The sequence below is a fragment of the Lipomyces doorenjongii genome (genome assembly GCF_038497915.1).
Source record: "Lipomyces doorenjongii strain NRRL Y-27504 unplaced genomic scaffold V1508scaffold_29, whole genome shotgun sequence".
NCBI classification, from domain to species: domain Eukaryota; kingdom Fungi; phylum Ascomycota; class Lipomycetes; order Lipomycetales; family Lipomycetaceae; genus Lipomyces; species Lipomyces doorenjongii.
In genome coordinates, this window is record NW_027118096.1 from 114710 (window position 1) to 132107 (window position 17398).

General features: G+C 45.5%; 8 protein-coding genes across 8 annotated transcripts; 5 read left to right on the forward strand and 3 right to left on the reverse strand.

Annotated features, from left to right (window-relative positions):
* The first annotated feature begins 459 nt into the window (after positions 1 to 459).
* V1508DRAFT_387236 (60S ribosomal protein eL14) lies at positions 460 to 1221 on the forward strand. Its single transcript, XM_066937841.1, has 3 exons — positions 460 to 713; positions 782 to 1033; positions 1092 to 1221. The coding sequence occupies exons 1-3, from the start codon at positions 582 to 584 to the stop codon at positions 1140 to 1142; spliced, it is 435 nt and encodes a 144-aa protein (XP_066795436.1). The 5' UTR covers positions 460 to 581; the 3' UTR covers positions 1143 to 1221.
* V1508DRAFT_418636 (kinase-like domain-containing protein) lies at positions 1140 to 3568 on the reverse strand. Its single transcript, XM_066940488.1, has 7 exons — positions 3064 to 3568; positions 2706 to 3013; positions 2540 to 2647; positions 2238 to 2486; positions 1835 to 2181; positions 1687 to 1786; positions 1140 to 1633 (listed from the first exon to the last, which is right to left on the reverse strand). Exons 1-7 carry the CDS (start codon positions 3449 to 3451, stop codon positions 1349 to 1351), a joined length of 1785 nt encoding a protein of 594 aa, XP_066795437.1. The 5' UTR covers positions 3452 to 3568; the 3' UTR covers positions 1140 to 1348.
* Positions 3569 to 3726: 158 nt separating this feature from the next.
* V1508DRAFT_456126 (Aspartate/glutamate/uridylate kinase) lies at positions 3727 to 6868 on the forward strand. Its single transcript, XM_066942641.1, has 6 exons — positions 3727 to 4107; positions 4165 to 4750; positions 4799 to 5903; positions 5960 to 6249; positions 6306 to 6557; positions 6607 to 6868. Exons 1-6 carry the CDS (start codon positions 3872 to 3874, stop codon positions 6667 to 6669), a joined length of 2532 nt encoding a protein of 843 aa, XP_066795438.1. The 5' UTR covers positions 3727 to 3871; the 3' UTR covers positions 6670 to 6868.
* On the reverse strand, positions 6752 to 8515 carry V1508DRAFT_371497 (Rad51-domain-containing protein). Its single transcript, XM_066937488.1, has 8 exons — positions 8225 to 8515; positions 8094 to 8170; positions 7966 to 8033; positions 7710 to 7912; positions 7454 to 7662; positions 7272 to 7401; positions 7129 to 7224; positions 6752 to 7075 (listed from the first exon to the last, which is right to left on the reverse strand). The coding sequence occupies exons 1-8, from the start codon at positions 8315 to 8317 to the stop codon at positions 6914 to 6916; spliced, it is 1038 nt and encodes a 345-aa protein (XP_066795439.1). The 5' UTR covers positions 8318 to 8515; the 3' UTR covers positions 6752 to 6913.
* Positions 8516 to 8733: 218 nt separating this feature from the next.
* On the forward strand, positions 8734 to 11008 carry V1508DRAFT_397888 (Rec8 like protein-domain-containing protein; the record flags this gene model as incomplete). Its single annotated transcript, XM_066938179.1, has 9 exons — positions 8734 to 8789; positions 8841 to 8892; positions 8937 to 9072; positions 9127 to 9223; positions 9291 to 9714; positions 9763 to 10299; positions 10359 to 10653; positions 10679 to 10751; positions 10807 to 11008. 9 exons carry the CDS (start codon positions 8734 to 8736, stop codon positions 11006 to 11008), a joined length of 1872 nt encoding a protein of 623 aa, XP_066795440.1.
* A 248-nt stretch (positions 11009 to 11256) lies between these two features.
* V1508DRAFT_418655 (phosphoglycerate kinase) lies at positions 11257 to 13221 on the forward strand. Its single transcript, XM_066940489.1, has 8 exons — positions 11257 to 11457; positions 11552 to 11641; positions 11704 to 11880; positions 11942 to 12085; positions 12139 to 12407; positions 12460 to 12716; positions 12769 to 12889; positions 12947 to 13221. The coding sequence occupies exons 1-8, from the start codon at positions 11388 to 11390 to the stop codon at positions 13064 to 13066; spliced, it is 1248 nt and encodes a 415-aa protein (XP_066795441.1). The 5' UTR covers positions 11257 to 11387; the 3' UTR covers positions 13067 to 13221.
* V1508DRAFT_418658 (DHS-like NAD/FAD-binding domain-containing protein) lies at positions 13222 to 14864 on the forward strand. Its single transcript, XM_066940490.1, has one exon. It carries the CDS (start codon positions 13497 to 13499, stop codon positions 14733 to 14735), a length of 1239 nt encoding a protein of 412 aa, XP_066795442.1. The 5' UTR covers positions 13222 to 13496; the 3' UTR covers positions 14736 to 14864.
* On the reverse strand, positions 14773 to 16320 carry V1508DRAFT_418659 (GPN-loop GTPase). The gene is made up of 4 exons (XM_066940491.1): positions 15833 to 16320; positions 15585 to 15775; positions 15455 to 15534; positions 14773 to 15407 (listed from the first exon to the last, which is right to left on the reverse strand). The coding sequence occupies exons 1-4, from the start codon at positions 15878 to 15880 to the stop codon at positions 14851 to 14853; spliced, it is 876 nt and encodes a 291-aa protein (XP_066795443.1). The 5' UTR covers positions 15881 to 16320; the 3' UTR covers positions 14773 to 14850.
* Between the last annotated feature and the right edge of the window lie 1078 nt (positions 16321 to 17398).

Consider the following 17398-nt stretch of genomic DNA (forward strand, 5'->3'; position numbering starts at 1 on the left):
TCATAGACAATAGCAGTCTCGTTATACATGCAAACAAATTCAATAGCATACCTTATTCGCGAGCAAACGTGATGAGCTAATATTTCATAAATTAGCTGCCGTACTCAAAAGGCAATTGCATCGAATATACTGTCTCGTAATATCTGCACCTTGCAGGATCAAGTCCTGCTCGGCCTCCCGCAAGATGTCTAATGCTGCTAACAACCAGTAATAAATTCCTGACCTGAAGCTAGTCACATGACCATTAGGATACAAAAAGACACAACATAATCAGCATCCAGTCAGATAATTGAGACGGCAACTTCAGACATTACCTAGTCGTGATTTAAGGGCGACGGCTTAACTTTGTTTCGAAATTTATGCCATTTGGCTCATATGCTGAGCATAACAAGGTTGTCAGGGCTTAACCCTACTGCAGTTCGGTTCGTGACTGTGAAAAGTTTCTGAAGCTGAAGCCGCACGTTGGTGTCGACAATTCGTCTTCGTCAGGCGTCACGCCGTAAATCCAAATACAGGCCACTACAATCTCTATCTCGAGGTTCAGCACATACCGAGACAATCGTCCCACATACACCAGCACAATGTCTGAAGAAGTTACTACCGTGAAGGGTTCTTCCTGGCGTCTCGTTGAGGTTGGCCGTGTTATCCTCGTCAATAAGGGTGAATACGCCGGCAAATTGGCAACTATTGTTGAGATCATAGACCACAAGCGTGTATGTTGCCATAATTATACCAGTCTAGCAATTACTATGAGCAAGACAGGTGAGCTGATTTAGAGTAGGTCCTTATTGACGGTCCCATCTCCGGCGTCCCAAGACAAGCATTCCCTCTGGCGCGAGCGACACTTACTCCTATCGTCATTCCGAAATTGACCCGTGGTGCCCGTAGTGGGACTACTGCTAAGAAGTGGACCGAAGCCGGTATTGATGAGAAGTGGGCTAAGAGTGCATGGGCACAAAAGATTAAGAGCCGTGAGATACGATGGGGTCTCACTGACTTTGAGCGATTCCAAGTTTTGATTTTGAAGAAGCAGGTATGTTCACAAAATATAAATCAGAGTGGTAGCGGTGGATGCTAAATAACTATTACAGAGACGGTACGCGGTTAAGAAGGCTCTAGCTAAGGCTAAAAAATCGGCGTAGATCGGGAATATTTAATATTATGTATAGCTAGTCTAAAAGAGTATTGACATATACGTGAATAAAAACCTATGAAATACTATATTGTCATTACTGGCTACGGAACAGCTTGTCGTTCGGATTCATCGACAAGATCGTCAACAACTAGTGACCTCGCATGCAAGAGTATTTGATATATCTATACAATGCTCAAAATACGCTGTCAGCAATCAAAACATAGTCTGGAATGCTCTTTCTTGCTGTGTGTTCTTGCTACTCAACGCACGTCTGTTCACGTTAATGGACTCGTCTTCAAGAATGGACGGTGCCTTCGAGTGTTTGTATGTGAAGCCGATAAAAGCACCTCGGTTCATCTTTTCAGGTCGCTCAGCCAGCATTTCCAATTGCGCTTGCTTATCGTGAACCTCCTTGTATTTCGCCATATCTTCCTGGTTTGAAAAGTCGTCAAAATACCCAGCGTCGATTTCCGAATCAAGTTGAGGGATGAATGGCGGCTTTGGCATGGGTTAGAAACTTGAATTACTATGCAATCTGTCAAGTGTCGTACCTGAATACGTCTAATATTGGCCCAATCAATCTCGCTAAAGTATGGATGATTGCGGATCTCGTGCATAGTATGGATTCGAGTCCTTGGTGCAGAAATAAGACTATCTGGCCGTTAGTATTACCCCGCAGAAGGCTCGGAATTCACATACCGCGTCATGATATCCCAGGTTCTATCACTAAACGCGTATTGATTATTCTCATACACGGGACGTTTCAAGACGTCCTTCCAGCATCGTAGGTTATTATACGTTTCGTCCATACTTGCACCAGCAAATGGTGGATATCCACAAAGCGTTTCAAAGAGCATGCACCCCAGGGACCAGTAATCAATCGTGTAGTCGTATTGTTTGCCTTCCAGAACCTCCAAAGCCATATAATCTGGCGAACCCACAATAGAGTTTGCGTAATTGAGATCCTTTTCTCTGAGTGATCGATACAAAGCTTGACGCTCAGTGATTGATCGGTAGGTAATCCTCATATCTTTCACTTGATCAAGCTATTCATATTCGTTGTTAGACATTTGACCCTGCAAATATTCGGATGTCAACGTACCTTAAGGCGCATGCTCTCAACTCGATCTTTACTTAACGCCCCGGCCGACAAACCGAAATCGGTCAATTTAATATGTCCAGAAGCATCGATAAGGAAATTTTCGGGTTTAAGATCTCGGTGAATATATCCCAGCTTGTGAAGGCTCTCGATTGCACAAAACATCTCGCTGGTGTAAAACCTGGCATGTCGTGGACTCAAAATGCCCGTGTTGTTAAGTAATGTACGATAATCTCCACCTGGGACGTACTCCTGTTGACTTGCTAAGCAGAAATTTCAAACCTAATGACAGAAATCAGACATACCATCGCCAGATAGATGTGTTCTGGATCTTGGAAGGCATACAGAAGCTTCACTAGCCACGGTGACTTTGCGGCTGTCAGTATGTCTCTCTCCGTTAAGACGTGACGTATCTAAATAGTTAACTGTTAGGTCTGGAGCTATTGGTGCCAAATAATCCGGAGGATATACCTCGTCTAGTTTGAATAGTAATCGCTTCTTCATGACTTTCAGCGCGCAAATCTCTTTTGTGTCGTACTTTCGAGCCAAATACACTGCACCGTACCCGCCCTGTCCTACTTGTGTAAGAATATCAAAATCGCCATATCTAAGGCGAGTTCGCCGCTTGCGGAGATATGCTCTCTCTCTTCCTTTATAGGAACGCCACTGCTGCATCTGCTCTGATGCAGTGAAACCTTGAACTGACATCTTAAATTTCTGAAGTCGTAGATGACGGTTGTGAATGTATGTCAATAAGTCAAAATAGTAGTCAAGAAAGACTAAGTAGGTAAGCATACTGTCAAAGCGAAAGTACATTCCGTGGACGTACAAATCTGAGAAGCATTGACAAGCCTCTTTATCTTCGGATCGTTCAACTTCTTAAGCTCCTCCGCAGATAATCCGACTGTACCGGCCGATCTTCCAAATGACGAAAAACTGTCTTCTTCCTTGAGATGGTGATTTTCTGCACTTGCGATGGCGTCCTTGGTACTCTCGACACGAATCAAAGACGTTGTGTCGTCATGATTCTCGTTCACCGTAGCTAATTTCGACTTCATAGAACCTGCAGCCCTGTCTTGGGATCCCAAATAAAAGCCACCTAGACCTTTCGACAAGTGATCAACAATCGCATTTTCTGACGAGTGATCTGGCAAGCGCTTGGGAGAACTCGAGAGTGACGAGTACAGTTGCGAACCTGTCGGAAACGGCAACGACATCCTTACACGCCTCAATAATACAACAATATATCTGTAACTGCACTGAGATCAGCTAAAGGGAATGGAAAGTACCTAGTGCGGCAGTGGTGAGATAGGACGTCCGATGATGCGCAGCTGGTAAACAACACGACGACACAACTGTGTATGCAACCAATTTGGGATGAAAACTGGGTTGCCACGGAAACCCAAACTTTCCTCGGTCGGCCCCGCTTCGGACGCGGCTTTGCGGAGCCGCAATCACGTCCTCGAATTTTTTTTTTTCATTAGTCACGGATCGGACGACAGCCTTGAGCTAACAACTCCATTCGTGTGATCTAAAAAGATACAAGCAACCTTCCCCCTTCTCTCTAGAATTATTTAACAAAGCCTTTTATCTCTCTGTGTTCGTGGTGCCTGGCTTCTAATATATATCTATCTAAAATGATTTTACGACGGGCAGGACTTCGTCTCGCGCGGTCTCTGGGTTCGTCGATCTGTCCGGGAGCACCCTCATCCTGCATCCAGCACCAGCTGTCCACGGCGGGTCGTCTGAATGGTGTTGCGCGGGTATCTACTAGATACAACTCGACAAGATCGACTGTTATTCAACTTTTGAACAATATTGGCAGTAAACGGGAAGTTGAGCAGTACTTGCGATATTTCACCTCCGTCGACAGGTATCTCAGTTTGTTATCGCTCTTGATATATAGTTATTAACATTGTGCCAACTTTAGTCAACAGTTCGCGGTTATCAAGGTTGGCGGTGCCATTATTACACAAAATCTTAACGAGCTAGCCTCCTCGCTGGCATTCTTAAATCATGTCGGATTGTTCCCAATCGTTCTCCACGGTACTGGACCCCAGATTAACGAAATCCTGGAGGCTGAGGGTGTTGTTCCAGAATATATCGATGGTATTAGAATTACGGACAGCAAGACGATGAGCGTTGTTCGCCGATGCTTTTTGGAGCAGAATCTGAAATTGGTGGATGCGTTAGAAAAGCAGGGTGTTCGGGCACGTCCAATCACTGGCGGCGTTTTTACCGCTGAGTATTTGGACAGGGATAAGTATCAATTAGTTGGAAAGATAAAGAAAGTTGATAACACTCCCATTGAGGCCAGTATTCAAGCAGGAGCTTTGCCTATTCTCACCTCTTTGGCAGAAACACCGGATGGACAGATTCTTAATGTCAATGCCGATGTTGCGGCTGGTGAACTAGCTCGTGTCATTCAGCCATTGAAGATCGTTTACCTTAACGAGAAAGGTGGATTGATTCATGGTGAAAGCGGTGAGAAGATAAGTGTTATTAATTTGGATGAGGTAAGTCATTGGTAATGTAACTGTAAACTTTCGCTAACTGATATACAGGAATACGACAGTTTGATGAAACAACCTTGGGTCAAATACGGTACAAAGTTGAAGATCAAGGAGATTCGTGATCTACTGATGCACCTTCCGCGATCGTCATCGGTTGCCATTATCTCGACAGGTGATTTGCAAAAGGAGCTCTTTACAGATTCCGGCGCCGGTACCATGATTCGAAGAGGGTACAAGCTTCTCACTCGTGACAGGCTGGATCAGTTTGAGTCCGTAGATGCCTTTAAAAATGCCCTTATCCAGGATCCTTTCTTTAACGGCAGCACCGAGTTGGTCAATTCCTATGTGGACTCTTTGAATGATGCGAAGTTTAAGGCTTACGCCGACGAGCCATTTGAGGCCGTGGCTGTTGTTAACGAAATTGACAGCGATATTCCTGTTCTTGACAAGTTTGTTGCTTCTAAGGACGGATGGCAGAATAACGTCGCCGATAACGTGTGGTCTGCTCTGCGATCCGATAAAAGTAGTTTGCAATGGGTTGTCCCCGAAGACAGTGAACGAGCATCATGGTTTTTCGATCGTGCTGATGGCTCCTTCGTCAAGAATGGGAAAATTCTGTTCTGGTACGGCGTTGAGTCCGCGGACACGATTACTAAGATGATCAAGGACTTCTCAAAGACTGTGCCCCAGACCGCTGGCTCTCGTCTTAGGCCATCCCAACCTCGCCTTTACTCCACACTTGCTCGTCCCTGTATTGGTCGCTTGGTGAATAAGAGTGGTGCTAATCGATACTACTCATCCAGCACGAAGAAAGCTCGAGTTGCACTAATTGGTGCTCGTGGTTATACTGGCCAGAATCTTATCAGCCTTATTAACAAGCATCCACATTTGGAGGTAGTTCACGTCTCCTCCAGAGAATTGGCTGGTAAAGATGTTGACGGCTACACCAAGTCCGCCGTCAAGTACGAGAACCTTCAAGTTGAGGACGTTGCGCGTCTCGAAAAAGAGGGAAGCGTCGATATGTGGGTGATGGCTCTTCCTAATGGCGTTTGCAAGCCATTCGTAAATGCTATTGCTGACGTTGGCGGCAATGGTGCGATCGTTGATCTTAGCGCGGATTATCGATTTGATAACACTTGGGTCTATGGTCTGCCCGGTAGGTGCACTCTCATGGGTTTTTCTTTTTTTCGAAAATGTACTAATTGTGCGCAGAGTTGAACGACAGAACTGTCATTGCGAAGGCTAAGAGTGTTGCGAACCCTGGCTGCTATGCTACTGGTTCACAGCTTGCCATTGCTCCTCTGCTTCCCTATGTCAGCGGGCAGCCAACTATTTTCGGCGTGTCTGGATATTCAGGAGCTGGTACCAAGCCATCACCGAAGAACGATATCAACGTCCTTAGTGACAACTTGATTCCGTATACTTTGACAGACCACATCCACGAGAGAGAGGTCTCTACTCGGCTGGGCACTAATGTGTCTTTTGTTCCTCATGTTGGCCAGGTGTGTCGCCATTATTACATGTCTTACTTGGCTATACCTTTCTAATTAATATGCAGTGGTTTCAAGGTATCACGCTGACCATATCGATTCCCCTGGAGAAGCAGCTATCATCAAAGGATGTCAGAAGCATTTATGAAGAGAAGTATACCGGCGAGCCTTTGGTCAAGGTTACACATGATATACCACTCGTGAAGGATATTGCTGGCAAACATGGTGTCATCATCGGTGGATTTGGTGTCCATTCGAGCCAGTCTCGCGTTGTTGTCGTGGCCACAATAGATAACCTTCTAAAGGGAGCTGCTACTCAGGTATGTCTGATTATTGACCTTTAGGCGATTGATGTTAACGGCTTTTAAGTGCGTGCAAAATATCAACTTGATGCTGGGATACGACGAACTGGCTGGTATTACGATGAATTAAGGAGTTCACAGGAGGTTTATTATCACTTTCATATTACTATTAGGCGTGTGTATATAATGTGAGGGAAGGATTAAAAGTTCGTTTCGTACTTCTTTCTTGTATGATTTTCGCTTCAGAAGCTATCTGCGTTGCCCAAGTATAACATGAATAATGTAACAAATAATAGAATGAGGGGTATAAGTCTTTGTAAACTCTCGAAAGATCGTACATAGCAATGCTTGAAAACACACCTAGCGATGCATACTTACTCGTTTTCCTCTTTTGGATCGCCGATACCATCCTCGTTGATGGTAAAAACACACTCCGATTCTGGGAGACAAGGTGAATCATAAACTTTGCAGATTCGCTGTTCGGCGCGACCCTTCTTTAGGGATAACCTTGTGGTGGACGAATGAGCGAGGATGTTCTATAAAGTATTTAGAAGGCTGTTAAAATTAATTTGAGATAGATTAAGCATACTCCTCCAATAGGCTTCTTGGGATCTGGATTATACATGGATGCATTGCCGTCTACCTGAGCGACAACTTGGTTGGTAATAACAACAGCAATACCATACTATCAAAAGTTAGTAGACGCGCATTCAATGGAAGAGTCGCAATTACTTCATCCGCCAGACGCTGAAGAGTTCTCAAAAATTTGGCCACGTGCATTTGACGGGCCGCAAGTTCACCACGTCCGCTGAAATCTGTACGATATAGGGACATTATGCTGTCGACAATCAAGATCGAGAACCTAAGGGTATTGCTTAGCAGTTTATTTTGAGTGATGCGCAGAGGCGACATACCGAGAGTTCGCCATCAGTTCAGCGGCTTGGTTCAATAGTTGCTGTTGGTGATCTGCATTATAGGCTCGGGCGTACGCGACGTTATCTAGGACCTCTTGACCGTTCAATCCGAATCTCTGAGCGATGGATAATAGACGCACTGGTCGAAAAGTACCCTCGGTGTCGATATAGAGACACTTGCCTTCACCACCACCCATATCAATGGGCAGCTGATTTATGATTAGCCATAGCAGTCAGTTAATCCAATAAATAATACCTGGCAAGTGACAGCTAGAGTGTGGCATAGCTGACTTTTTCCGGTTCTGAACTCTCCGAAAACTTCGGTAATCGATCCCGTTTCGACACCTCCTGCAAGTAGTGTGTCAAGCTGCTTGGATCCGGTAGTGATAGAGATAAGCTCACTTCGTCGTTGATGATATTCTGTTGCAGTAGTAAACCCCATAGGAACAAGCTTGCATGCTATACAATTAGCTGGGCCTATTTCAAAGCGTTTGTTCTTCAAGGAGACACACCTTCCGTCAGCAACTTGTCAGCCTTCGATTCTGAGACTCCTCTAATATTGAGAAGAGTTCTCTTAGGACTATGTCCGTATCAAACTTAGCTAGAGCACAACAAAGACTACGAGGATGATTGTACATACGTGTAAGCAATCGACTCCACAGTGTTGAATCCCGCCTCAAGAACTTTGCGTAAGTCTCCAGCAGTAATGCCATTTCCCTTAGCCGTTCAGTATTAGTAAACTTAGCAGATAGTTGAAATCAATCGACTTACTTCTAACATTGAAAGCGGAGTAGGTCCGCTTATAACAGGCTCGTCGCTGTACGATTCCTGCGCAGTGTCCATACTAGGTAGCTGCGAGGGCATTTGAATACACTTCAAAGAGGCAGGCAAAAGCAATAGAAACTGATTAAAACCTGTTGCAATCTGCTGAATAGAAGGCAGTAATGTGATAAGAAAATGTGGGCGGAGATGTCGAAGATTTGTCTGGGCAGCGCGTCAGAGGACAGTCACAACAAATGCGGGCGCGACAACAACAGAGACGTTTAGAGCCCAAGTAAACACAGTGGATAACGCGTAATCAAGTGATTTAAGGTAGGGTAAGCTTGCCGCCGGCTCTGATTGGTCCCTGACCAGCGCCGATCAACAAAAGCACGACGCGTCGTCGTGTTACGGTAACACAGGAAGGAAGTTCGCCGGCGTGGAGGGCACTTCCTTTAATATCTTTGACATAACATCTCGATTTTGAAGTTCTACCTAAACAGTTTTTTCGTCAGTCGGCCATGTTCTATTCCTACGACATATTGTCGCGACGCTCAAGCGGGCTGAGCACAGTCTGGTTGGTAAACTGTGCTTGAGTTTGTTGGCAAAACTAAATCTACCACTCTAGGCTCATTGCGACTCTTGGATCGAAGTCATCATTGAAGCGTGTCCATCGAAAGGTGAGTATCTAATTATCCTCTGTCTACAGGGTTAATGCATGTAGGACATCTTGTCGGTGTCGATTCCTGACGCTTGCAATCTTATTATTCATCCCCCACAACCATTAGCCCTTAGACTCAGTTCCAGCCTGCTCTACGGAGTCAGCAGTATCTATGATCAGCAGTCTGGTTTTCTCTACTGTATGGTCTGTCGCTCTTAGTATGAGGCGTAGTCTCCTGACCGTCACTTTTTAGCGGATCTTACAATTGCCTATACGAAACTGAAACGCGTTATGTACAACATACCTAGCGAACGCTCTCAAAATTTGAATGTGACTTCTCTACCGAATAGGTATATGAAGTTTTGTGAATGATACTGGTACTTGTAAGCGTTTGGTCCTAATCTTCTTGCCGCTTAGACACGACGCGTATGTAATGATTGACGATCCGAGCTTCTCGATTGAGTTCGGACTTTTACCACCCCTCCCTATCGATGTGCGAAACTCGTTGGGTTCTAATGCTTTTGCCCCAAATTTGAACTCGCTTGACCTTGCAGACCTCTCCCTTGGTTCCATGACTGCGTCAGATCAAACAGTCGTTTACGATCACTCCATTACGCTACATAGTGACCAACTCCAACTCTCGGAATCGTTCTCAGCTGGCTTTGGTTATGACGACGATGCGGGGCAAGTCAGCTTTGAGTTTGGCCCACATGGAGATATTGTAGATTTTGGTTTGCCTATTGTGGACGGCAATGATATTAGGGCCGTAGCACGAACCGGAAAACTCGATGACACTGTTGTATCGATTGATGACTACGACAACTATGAACGAGATCAGGCGGCAAGTTATGGTCTTAACGAGGCTAAGGCTCTACTAACAGGACAGTAGCCATTTGATGAAGACAATGGACTTCCAATTGTTTTTGACTATGATGATGCGAACTATAGAGTGGTCGAACGCGCAGCCTCAATGGACATACTTAATAATAAGCATGCGCTTGACGACGAGGACGCAGAGGAATCGATAAAGGTTAAGAAGCAGCGGGTTTCACGGGTGATGCGACATGATGCGACGACTCAGCTTCCTATTGCAATGCTACGAGAAAGCCGGGACTCTTACATGAGAGATATGATTAAAGCCAACGCTATTAGAATCAAGAAGGAAGAGCTTGCCTTTGTACGTACCTACGCATCTGATTATTTTGTCTACAATGGAGCTCTACTTGGAGTTCTGAACGATGTCTTTGGGACATATAATCATTCACTGGAACGCAAAACAGCTGGAGCTATGGCCAGAAATATATACACGCCCCCGGACGATAATGTGATGCCAGAGATTGATATGGCACGCCTTCATTTCAGTGGCGCAGATGATGGATACGACGAAGTGATTATGAAAGATGACGACGAGGTTGCGGTGTTTGATGTTTGTCCTGTCGTCTTGTATATGCCGTAGCAGTCGTGTATTGACAGGTTATAATTTAGGATGTGGAAATGGCTCGACGCCTGTCATCAGATCAGAACTTGCCTATTGGCTCTTCCTCGTTACTGCCATGGAATGTATTGTCGGCCGGCGCGAGTTCGACGTTCGGATCTAGACAGCACAGCGCAGCACCAGGATCATCATTGAATTTTTCGTCTCCAAGGCGACAATCATTGCGGCAACGAGGACAACGGACATCAACAATGTCTCTTGCATTGGAACGCCTCAATAGCTTTAATGAGGACGACTATGATTTACCTCCTTCTGATGGTGACAAGCTTCTGGATCCTGTAGTGTGTATGTTACAAGCTAATTTTGACAGCTCCAGAACTACAAGATGACAATATAGGGGCCCAGTATTCGACACTGGAGCGTGACAGTCGCAATTTCTTTGAGTATGAATATATTGGGATTGTGTGTTGAAAGGGTACAGCAGACTAACAACGACAGCTACGTAATGATGAAAATGGATACTTTAGGCACTAACATTCTCACTTTCGACAACATTCTCGATACGCAGGATTGCACGGCTGCGGTGGCTGCTCAGGGCCTGATGCACGTCCTGACTCTTGCTGGTGCCGGTGTTCTGTCAGTCCATCAGCGCTTGTCGTATGGGCCGATTGACGTTAGACTAGCTCCGAATGTGGGTTGAACTCCAACATCGGCAATTTACTTGGCTATAGCCATCTTTGCTTTGTAATTGCTGTCGACTATTGAATGATGTTGTACAATAGTTAACTTCCATCGGTTTGCTGTACGTTAATAAATATAAAACGAGATCTGACGTTTGTCAGTTAACATAGATGGACAAAAGTTGTAGAATTTCATATAGCGGCCGGCACACACGACGGCGGTTTGGTTCTTGCGACTCCGTAATTATTTGCGCCCCCAACGCTGCCTCGCAGCCAATAACGTGAGCAGCTGCACTTACCCCAGCGACATCTTTTCTCGCCGACCATAAAGTGTCCTGCAACTTCTTTTTTTTGCCTGCGTGTGCATTCAATTCATCGTCATATTCGTGGCCTCTGACAATGTCGCTCACTAACAAGCTCGCCATTACTGACGTCGATCTCAAGGACAAGAGAGTTTTCATCCGTGTTGGTAAGTTCCTAATCGCAGCCTAGTCTTGACCTCATCGCGACAATTATCAACTTTTTTGGCAACTGCTAATCGTATACGTCTTTCATCAATACAGACTTCAATGTTCCCTTAGACGGCACCACCATCACCAATAATCAGCGAATTGTGGCTGCATTGCCAACAATCAAGTATGCAATCGAACACGGTACGTGTGATTCAAAGCATCATATGCAATTGATCCTTGTTACTAATCAATTCTACCCTCAGAGCCTAAGGTCGTCATCCTTGCATCCCATCTGGGTCGTCCTGATGGCCAAATCAACCCCAAGTACTCGCTGAAGCCAGTCGCAGAGGAGCTTTCCAAGCTGCTGGACAAGCCCGTTACCTTCTTGGATGATTGCGTTGGCCCTTCCGTTGAGGAGCACGTTTCTAAGGCCAAAGGTGGTCAGTAATTTCGTGCATTATGAGGATGGGTCATCGTGAAGGTTGTGCTGATTGGTGGCAGGAGAGATTATTCTACTCGAAAACTTGCGTTTCCACGCAGAGGAGGAGGGCTCAGCCAAGATCGACGGCAAGAAGGTTAAGTGCTCTCCAGGTGTAGTTGAGGAATTTCGCAAGGGCCTTACTGCTCTCGCTGATGTATACATTAGTACGTGCCCTTTTTATTATCTCATTTCTTGTGGTTAACTCGTTTTCTTCTAGACGATGCGTTCGGTACGGCTCATCGAGCACACAGCTCTATGGTGGGAGTTGAACTTCCACTGAGAGCCAGTGGTTTCTTGGTCAAAAAGGAGCTGGACTTCTTTGCCAAAGCCCTCGAGAGCCCTGACCGTCCATTTTTGGCTATCCTGGGAGGGGCAAAGGTCTCGGATAAGATCCAGCTGATTGACAACCTTATCTCCAAGATCGATGCTTTGATTATTGGTGGTGGCATGGCTTTCACTTTCAAAAAGGCCTTGGAAGGTGTTAGCGTAAGTCCCCATGTGACGCCAAGATAATTACGATACTAAACAACCGTTCTAGATTGGCAACTCTCTCTTCGATGAAGAGGGTGCTAAAATTGTCGGCGAGGTCATCGAAAAGGCCAAGAAGAACAACGTCAAGGTTGTCTTGCCTGTCGACTACGTCACTGGCGATAAGTTCTCCAAAGATGCTACTGTCGGTTATGCTACTGATAAGACTGGCATCGCGGATGGTTTGATTGGTCTCGATGTCGGCGAGGAGTCCTCTAAGCTCTTTGCTGAGGTAGTTAGCGAGGCCAAGACCATCTTGTGGAACGGGTATGTTGTTGACTGATTTTACTTATGTAGTAGTGGTCTGACAATGGTTTAGTCCCCCTGGCGTGTTCGAGTTCGATAGCTTCTCCAAGGGCACGAAGTCGCTTCTCGACGCTGTCGTCGCTGCCGCGCAGAATGGGACTACGGTCATCGTTGGTGGTGGTGACACCGCGACTGTAAGTGTTGCTTTCTCTGTTGGTCAATTCATAGGAAGTGGCTAATAGGCATTGAAGGTTGCGAAGAAGTGGGGTGCAGAGGACAAGCTGTCGCACGTCTCAACTGGTGGTGGCGCATCGTTGGAGCTACTTGAGGGCAAGGTACTCCCTGGTGTCGCGGCCTTGAGCGAGAAGTAACTCCCGTAAATGTTGTGATTCTAAAATGGCCGCTGAATGAGAGGAGAGCCATTGGCGTTCACGCATTTTGTGTAATCCGCCACGAAGAACGCTGCGTAGTGTTTGAAACTTGTAGTTAGTCTATGGAAACGAAAGTTAGAATTATTGGTACAAATCGTGTTGTCTTCTAATACGTAACTACTTAACGTTGACTAGAATAGGCTCGCTTACCAGTACAAGCCCCTCACTGAAGGATTTGGTGTCCGCCACTTCACATGGCTTGAAACCCATTCAAAAGTCCATCCTGACACTTGGCTTTGGTCGAATAAAGCCATAGCAACTCACTCCACTCTGAACAAGAACACGACTGTTACTATTTGTTATCTACCAAGTTGTAGCATAATTGACGGGAGTCCCTGACAATATTCGGCATTGCATTCAGGTGCAGTTTATGATGGCCCAGAGCACAATTGCTGTCATGAAGGACATAATAGCTGTGCAGTCCTCTCCATCGACTACGTTTACCTACGTGCCCGCTGAAACGAAAAAGCGGAAACGAGAAGCTAAAGTGGTTTTGCGACCTTGTCATCCAGGGCCGTTCGAATTATGCAGCGAAGGCGTTCCAGACGAGCAGTACGCGGAGGCATTACATTGCATGCTCCGCAAGTGCAGACGCCTTGTCGTCGTCGTCGGAGCGGGAATATCGGTTGGTGCTGGAATTCCTGACTTTAGATCCTCTACGGGTTTATTCCAAACCGTGAAAGATGATTTCAAGCTGAAGGGCAGTGGGCAGTCTATGTTTGATTCGTCAGTTTACAAAGACGCGGCCACAACGTCAATGTTCCATTCCATGGTCAACACGCTACACACCCTTAGCCAGGATGCCAAAGTGACAAAGTTTCATCAGATGCTATCAGAATTGTCGACAGAGAAACGCTTGTTGAGACTGTACACACAAAACGTTGACTGTCTAGAGATCTCGTTATCAGGGTTGGAGACCGCAGTACCGTTACCTGTGAAGGCTCCTTGGCCGAAGACAATCCAGCTGCATGGAGGGTTACAGAAGATGGTTTGTGCAAAGTGTGGCTGGATGGCACCGTTCGATCCGACTGTGTTCCAAGAGGATAGGATTCCGGAGTGTAATGAATGCAGAGAATGGGATTCTGTCCGAGAAGTCGTAGGGAAAAGAACACAAGGAGTTGGGCGGTTGCGGCCACGCATTGTTTTGTATAACGAGTTTAATCCAGACGGAGAGGCAATTGGGAAAGTGACTTCATCTGATCTGAAGGCGAGGCCGGACGGAATGCTGGTCGTTGGTACGAGTTTGAAAGTCCCAGGTGTGCGGAGGATAGTCAAGGAGATGTCGGCTGCGGTCCACGCGGCTAACGGGATTGTTGTATGGGTCAACGAGATTGACCCACCAGCAGCCAAGATGTTTGAAAATTGCTTTGATCTAATTCTGAAAGGCGACTGCCAAGAAATCCCAAGTATCTTGGAACGATGGGAAAAGTCGAAGACCAGGCCAAAAAGGGCCCCGTCGACGAGGCAGAAGAAATCCGAGAGTGCAAGTGATATAGTTTCTTCCATTACCAATAAGACCATTTCCGAGAACGACAGGAAGATTACGGATGTGTTCAAGGTTAAGAAAAAGGCAGTTGGCAGAGTTAATGGTGTTAAGTTAGAGAAATAGGTGCTTATGTTTGGTTGGGTTGCATGTATATAAGTTACTAAGCATAATCTTACTGGCATTTCGTTATACAGTACATTGGTCTCTATATACATAACATACATAAAAATTGCAGCATTCATTCCTCTTTACCTCCTCCTCCTCCTCCTCCTGCTTCTGCTGCTGCTAGCATTTGGCCAAACTCGTCGTCGTCTTCAATATATTCGTCCTTTGGTTCCTTAGGCTCTTGAGCTTCTGCCCACTGAGTTATATCGTCAATATAACTCAGAATATTGCCCACGCTCTCCGGCGCAGTTGAATCAAGCGGCAAAAACTGGACCATTCCAAAATCATCTATAAGTTGTACCAATGCTCTATTCAGATTGTAAAATTTCGGATTCGTGCTCGAATTGATTCCGGATAACAGCGTTGGGTCTGGATTTAGAAACTGTTTCAACTCTCGTTTTGAAACGTCATCTTTTATTAGATCCAGCTTGCTCAGAATATTAATATGCGGTAGTTCGAGTAAGATCATTGCTGACATTGCACTCATGACACCTGAGAAAAATTTGGGTTTGTCGATCACAAATGGAGCTTCGAGAAGATATGCTGCGCACAGTGAAAATCCGAGGTTTTGTGATAAATGCTTAGCAAGTGCAGGCAGAACTGGGATGTGTGTGTACAATTCAATTTGGCCTAGTTTTTGTCAGCTCTATTGATCAGACTATATCTCGTTGACCTACCTGGACAATCAAATATTAGAAATTCGTCCTCGTAATCGCCAATCTCTTCATCTAGCCAATCTAAATGAGTCATCAAAAACCTGTACTTTATTAGATGACGTCCGTAATACATTGTCCACCGGATACTCACTCGAAGCAGTATAGTAGTCCGCCATTCGGTCCAAATGACATTTCTTCCATGACATCTTCGAGTGATATTAATTCGCGGATATCGACAGTAAATTCGTATTCTCCTGGTTCAGCCGCTGGGTCCAAATTGACTAAATGTGCACGTCGTCCTACACTTTGTATATGATTTAACAGTGACGCGCAAAACGTGCTCTAAGGATCAGGTTAGATAGTTATCTCACATTCGCTGATTTCGGAACAAAGACTTACCTTGCCGACGCCAGCCGGGCCAAGAACCATCACTCCAACTCGGGACATTTTATATAATACTTTTATCAGTAAACAGGTAATAGTGAGATACTATGCGGAAGAGCCTTCATTCGCGCGAGATATTTTCGCTGACGAAGCAGCTATAAACTATCTCGGCGCTACGTTGGGAGATAGGTTCAGACATCGACGGTCATTTTGCGATTCATAATCATGATTGCTAGACGAGTACATCTACTGCGACTAAGAGTTAACGAAAGAGAGGCGAGTGGCTACGGCTTACAGCTTACGACTGATAATTATTTTGCTTTATGTCGCTACTATTTCTCGCGATTAATAGCTCAAATTGGGTGCATGTCTTGGGGGCAGCAGTCGGTCTTCTGCTTAGTGCTTCGAACTACTATTGCTAGACACGTTCTTATCACCAATTTGATGTTGGTACAATAGTGAAGGCGTGCGTTGGCTTGATTTTAGCATTTTATCATAGGATGCGTGCATTGATTAAGGTGGGTAGTACGGCCTCACACACGGCATCAAATTGACAGTCGCGAAACTTTTTACAATTACAGGACGTAATAATTAATCCTCAGCTTGCTCTACGTGCGCATGAGCAACAAAGTGGTCAACAAAGATCTGCCGAATAATGACCGATCTCTATTCATGTTGAGATATCTCACCGACGGGGCACACGCCTCTACCGCCTGCTCCTTCTACCGATGATAGAAAGACTTCGTCAGTCTGCTTGCGGGATAGCAAGGATCTACTTGCCGCAATACGTCGCTGAAGCGTACGAAAGATGAAATAACAAAATATACTGGCGACTCTTAACACCTTTTATCACGTACTTATCTTTACCATTTAGGCGGTATTCCACATAACTGGGTATTATTTGTACATTGGTAAATAACTTACAGACAACATTGGTAGATATCTTACAGGCAACACTGTGCTTTAATAGCACGTGACCAAAGTCCGTCATTCTGTATATCTAAGAATCATTTATGTTACATAAAGGAGATTCATGGGGCCTTTACCAACCATTCCTCTTTGGGACTAGCGTAGAGTAGACTTTTCGTACCCATCGCTCCCGGAAGGTATCTCGACCTTGTCACCGCCACAACAGCAGAAACTAGTGGCTGTGCACCGTCGCGTTGTTCATATCGGAGTTACCACTATTGCTGTTATGCAAATTCGCCAAAAAGCCATACAACACCAGAAAGCTTCCGATGACAAAGGGCAGCAAAAGTGACAATGGCCTAAAGGAAGCACGAAGCATGCTTGGTGACTGTCCTTGGATGGTGCGCGCTTCAAGAAGCAGCTCAATGAGTCGTGGGTAGTTACACAGCTAGATGACCGACATGAAGGACACCAGCTTGAATGTATCAATCCGTTAGCTTATCCGGAGAACCGACCCATAACTGTTGAGTCCAGAGAAACAATGCTCGACCTTGTTCGGCATTCGTCCGCATCTCTTAGCACAGTTGCATCAGTATTGAATACCACATACAGACTGTCCTTGCTTGGCAGGGACGTGTATAATCGAACGTATGATTATACCCGGAGAAAAGG

Coding starts and splice junctions, on each gene's coding strand:
- V1508DRAFT_387236 (XM_066937841.1), top strand. CDS start 582: ATGTCTGAAGAAGTTACTACCGTGAAGGGTTCTTCCTGGCGTCTCGTT. Junction 714..781: donor AGATCATAGACCACAAGCGT/GTATGTTGCCAT, acceptor GATTTAGAGTAG/GTCCTTATTGACGGTCCCAT. Junction 1,034..1,091: donor TTTTGATTTTGAAGAAGCAG/GTATGTTCACAA, acceptor TAACTATTACAG/AGACGGTACGCGGTTAAGAA.
- V1508DRAFT_418636 (XM_066940488.1), bottom strand. CDS start 3,451: ATGTCGTTGCCGTTTCCGACAGGTTCGCAACTGTACTCGTCACTCTCG. Junction 3,014..3,063: donor TGTCAATGCTTCTCAGATTT/GTACGTCCACGG, acceptor TTACCTACTTAG/TCTTTCTTGACTACTATTTT. Junction 2,487..2,539: donor AACACATCTATCTGGCGATG/GTATGTCTGATT, acceptor GCAAGTCAACAG/GAGTACGTCCCAGGTGGAGA.
- V1508DRAFT_456126 (XM_066942641.1), top strand. CDS start 3,872: ATGATTTTACGACGGGCAGGACTTCGTCTCGCGCGGTCTCTGGGTTCG. Junction 4,108..4,164: donor TATTTCACCTCCGTCGACAG/GTATCTCAGTTT, acceptor TGCCAACTTTAG/TCAACAGTTCGCGGTTATCA. Junction 5,904..5,959: donor TTGGGTCTATGGTCTGCCCG/GTAGGTGCACTC, acceptor AATTGTGCGCAG/AGTTGAACGACAGAACTGTC.
- V1508DRAFT_371497 (XM_066937488.1), bottom strand. CDS start 8,317: ATGCCCTCGCAGCTACCTAGTATGGACACTGCGCAGGAATCGTACAGC. Junction 7,402..7,453: donor GAACTGATGGCGAACTCTCG/GTATGTCGCCTC, acceptor CAATACCCTTAG/GTTCTCGATCTTGATTGTCG. Junction 7,076..7,128: donor CCAAGAAGCCTATTGGAGGA/GTATGCTTAATC, acceptor AATACTTTATAG/AACATCCTCGCTCATTCGTC.
- V1508DRAFT_418655 (XM_066940489.1), top strand. CDS start 11,388: ATGTCGCTCACTAACAAGCTCGCCATTACTGACGTCGATCTCAAGGAC. Junction 12,086..12,138: donor TCTCGCTGATGTATACATTA/GTACGTGCCCTT, acceptor GTTTTCTTCTAG/ACGATGCGTTCGGTACGGCT. Junction 12,408..12,459: donor AGGCCTTGGAAGGTGTTAGC/GTAAGTCCCCAT, acceptor CAACCGTTCTAG/ATTGGCAACTCTCTCTTCGA.
- V1508DRAFT_418658 (XM_066940490.1), top strand. CDS start 13,497: ATGATGGCCCAGAGCACAATTGCTGTCATGAAGGACATAATAGCTGTG.
- V1508DRAFT_418659 (XM_066940491.1), bottom strand. CDS start 15,880: ATGTCCCGAGTTGGAGTGATGGTTCTTGGCCCGGCTGGCGTCGGCAAG. Junction 15,535..15,584: donor GGACTACTATACTGCTTCGA/GTGAGTATCCGG, acceptor AATAAAGTACAG/GTTTTTGATGACTCATTTAG. Junction 15,408..15,454: donor TCTAATATTTGATTGTCCAG/GTAGGTCAACGA, acceptor GACAAAAACTAG/GCCAAATTGAATTGTACACA.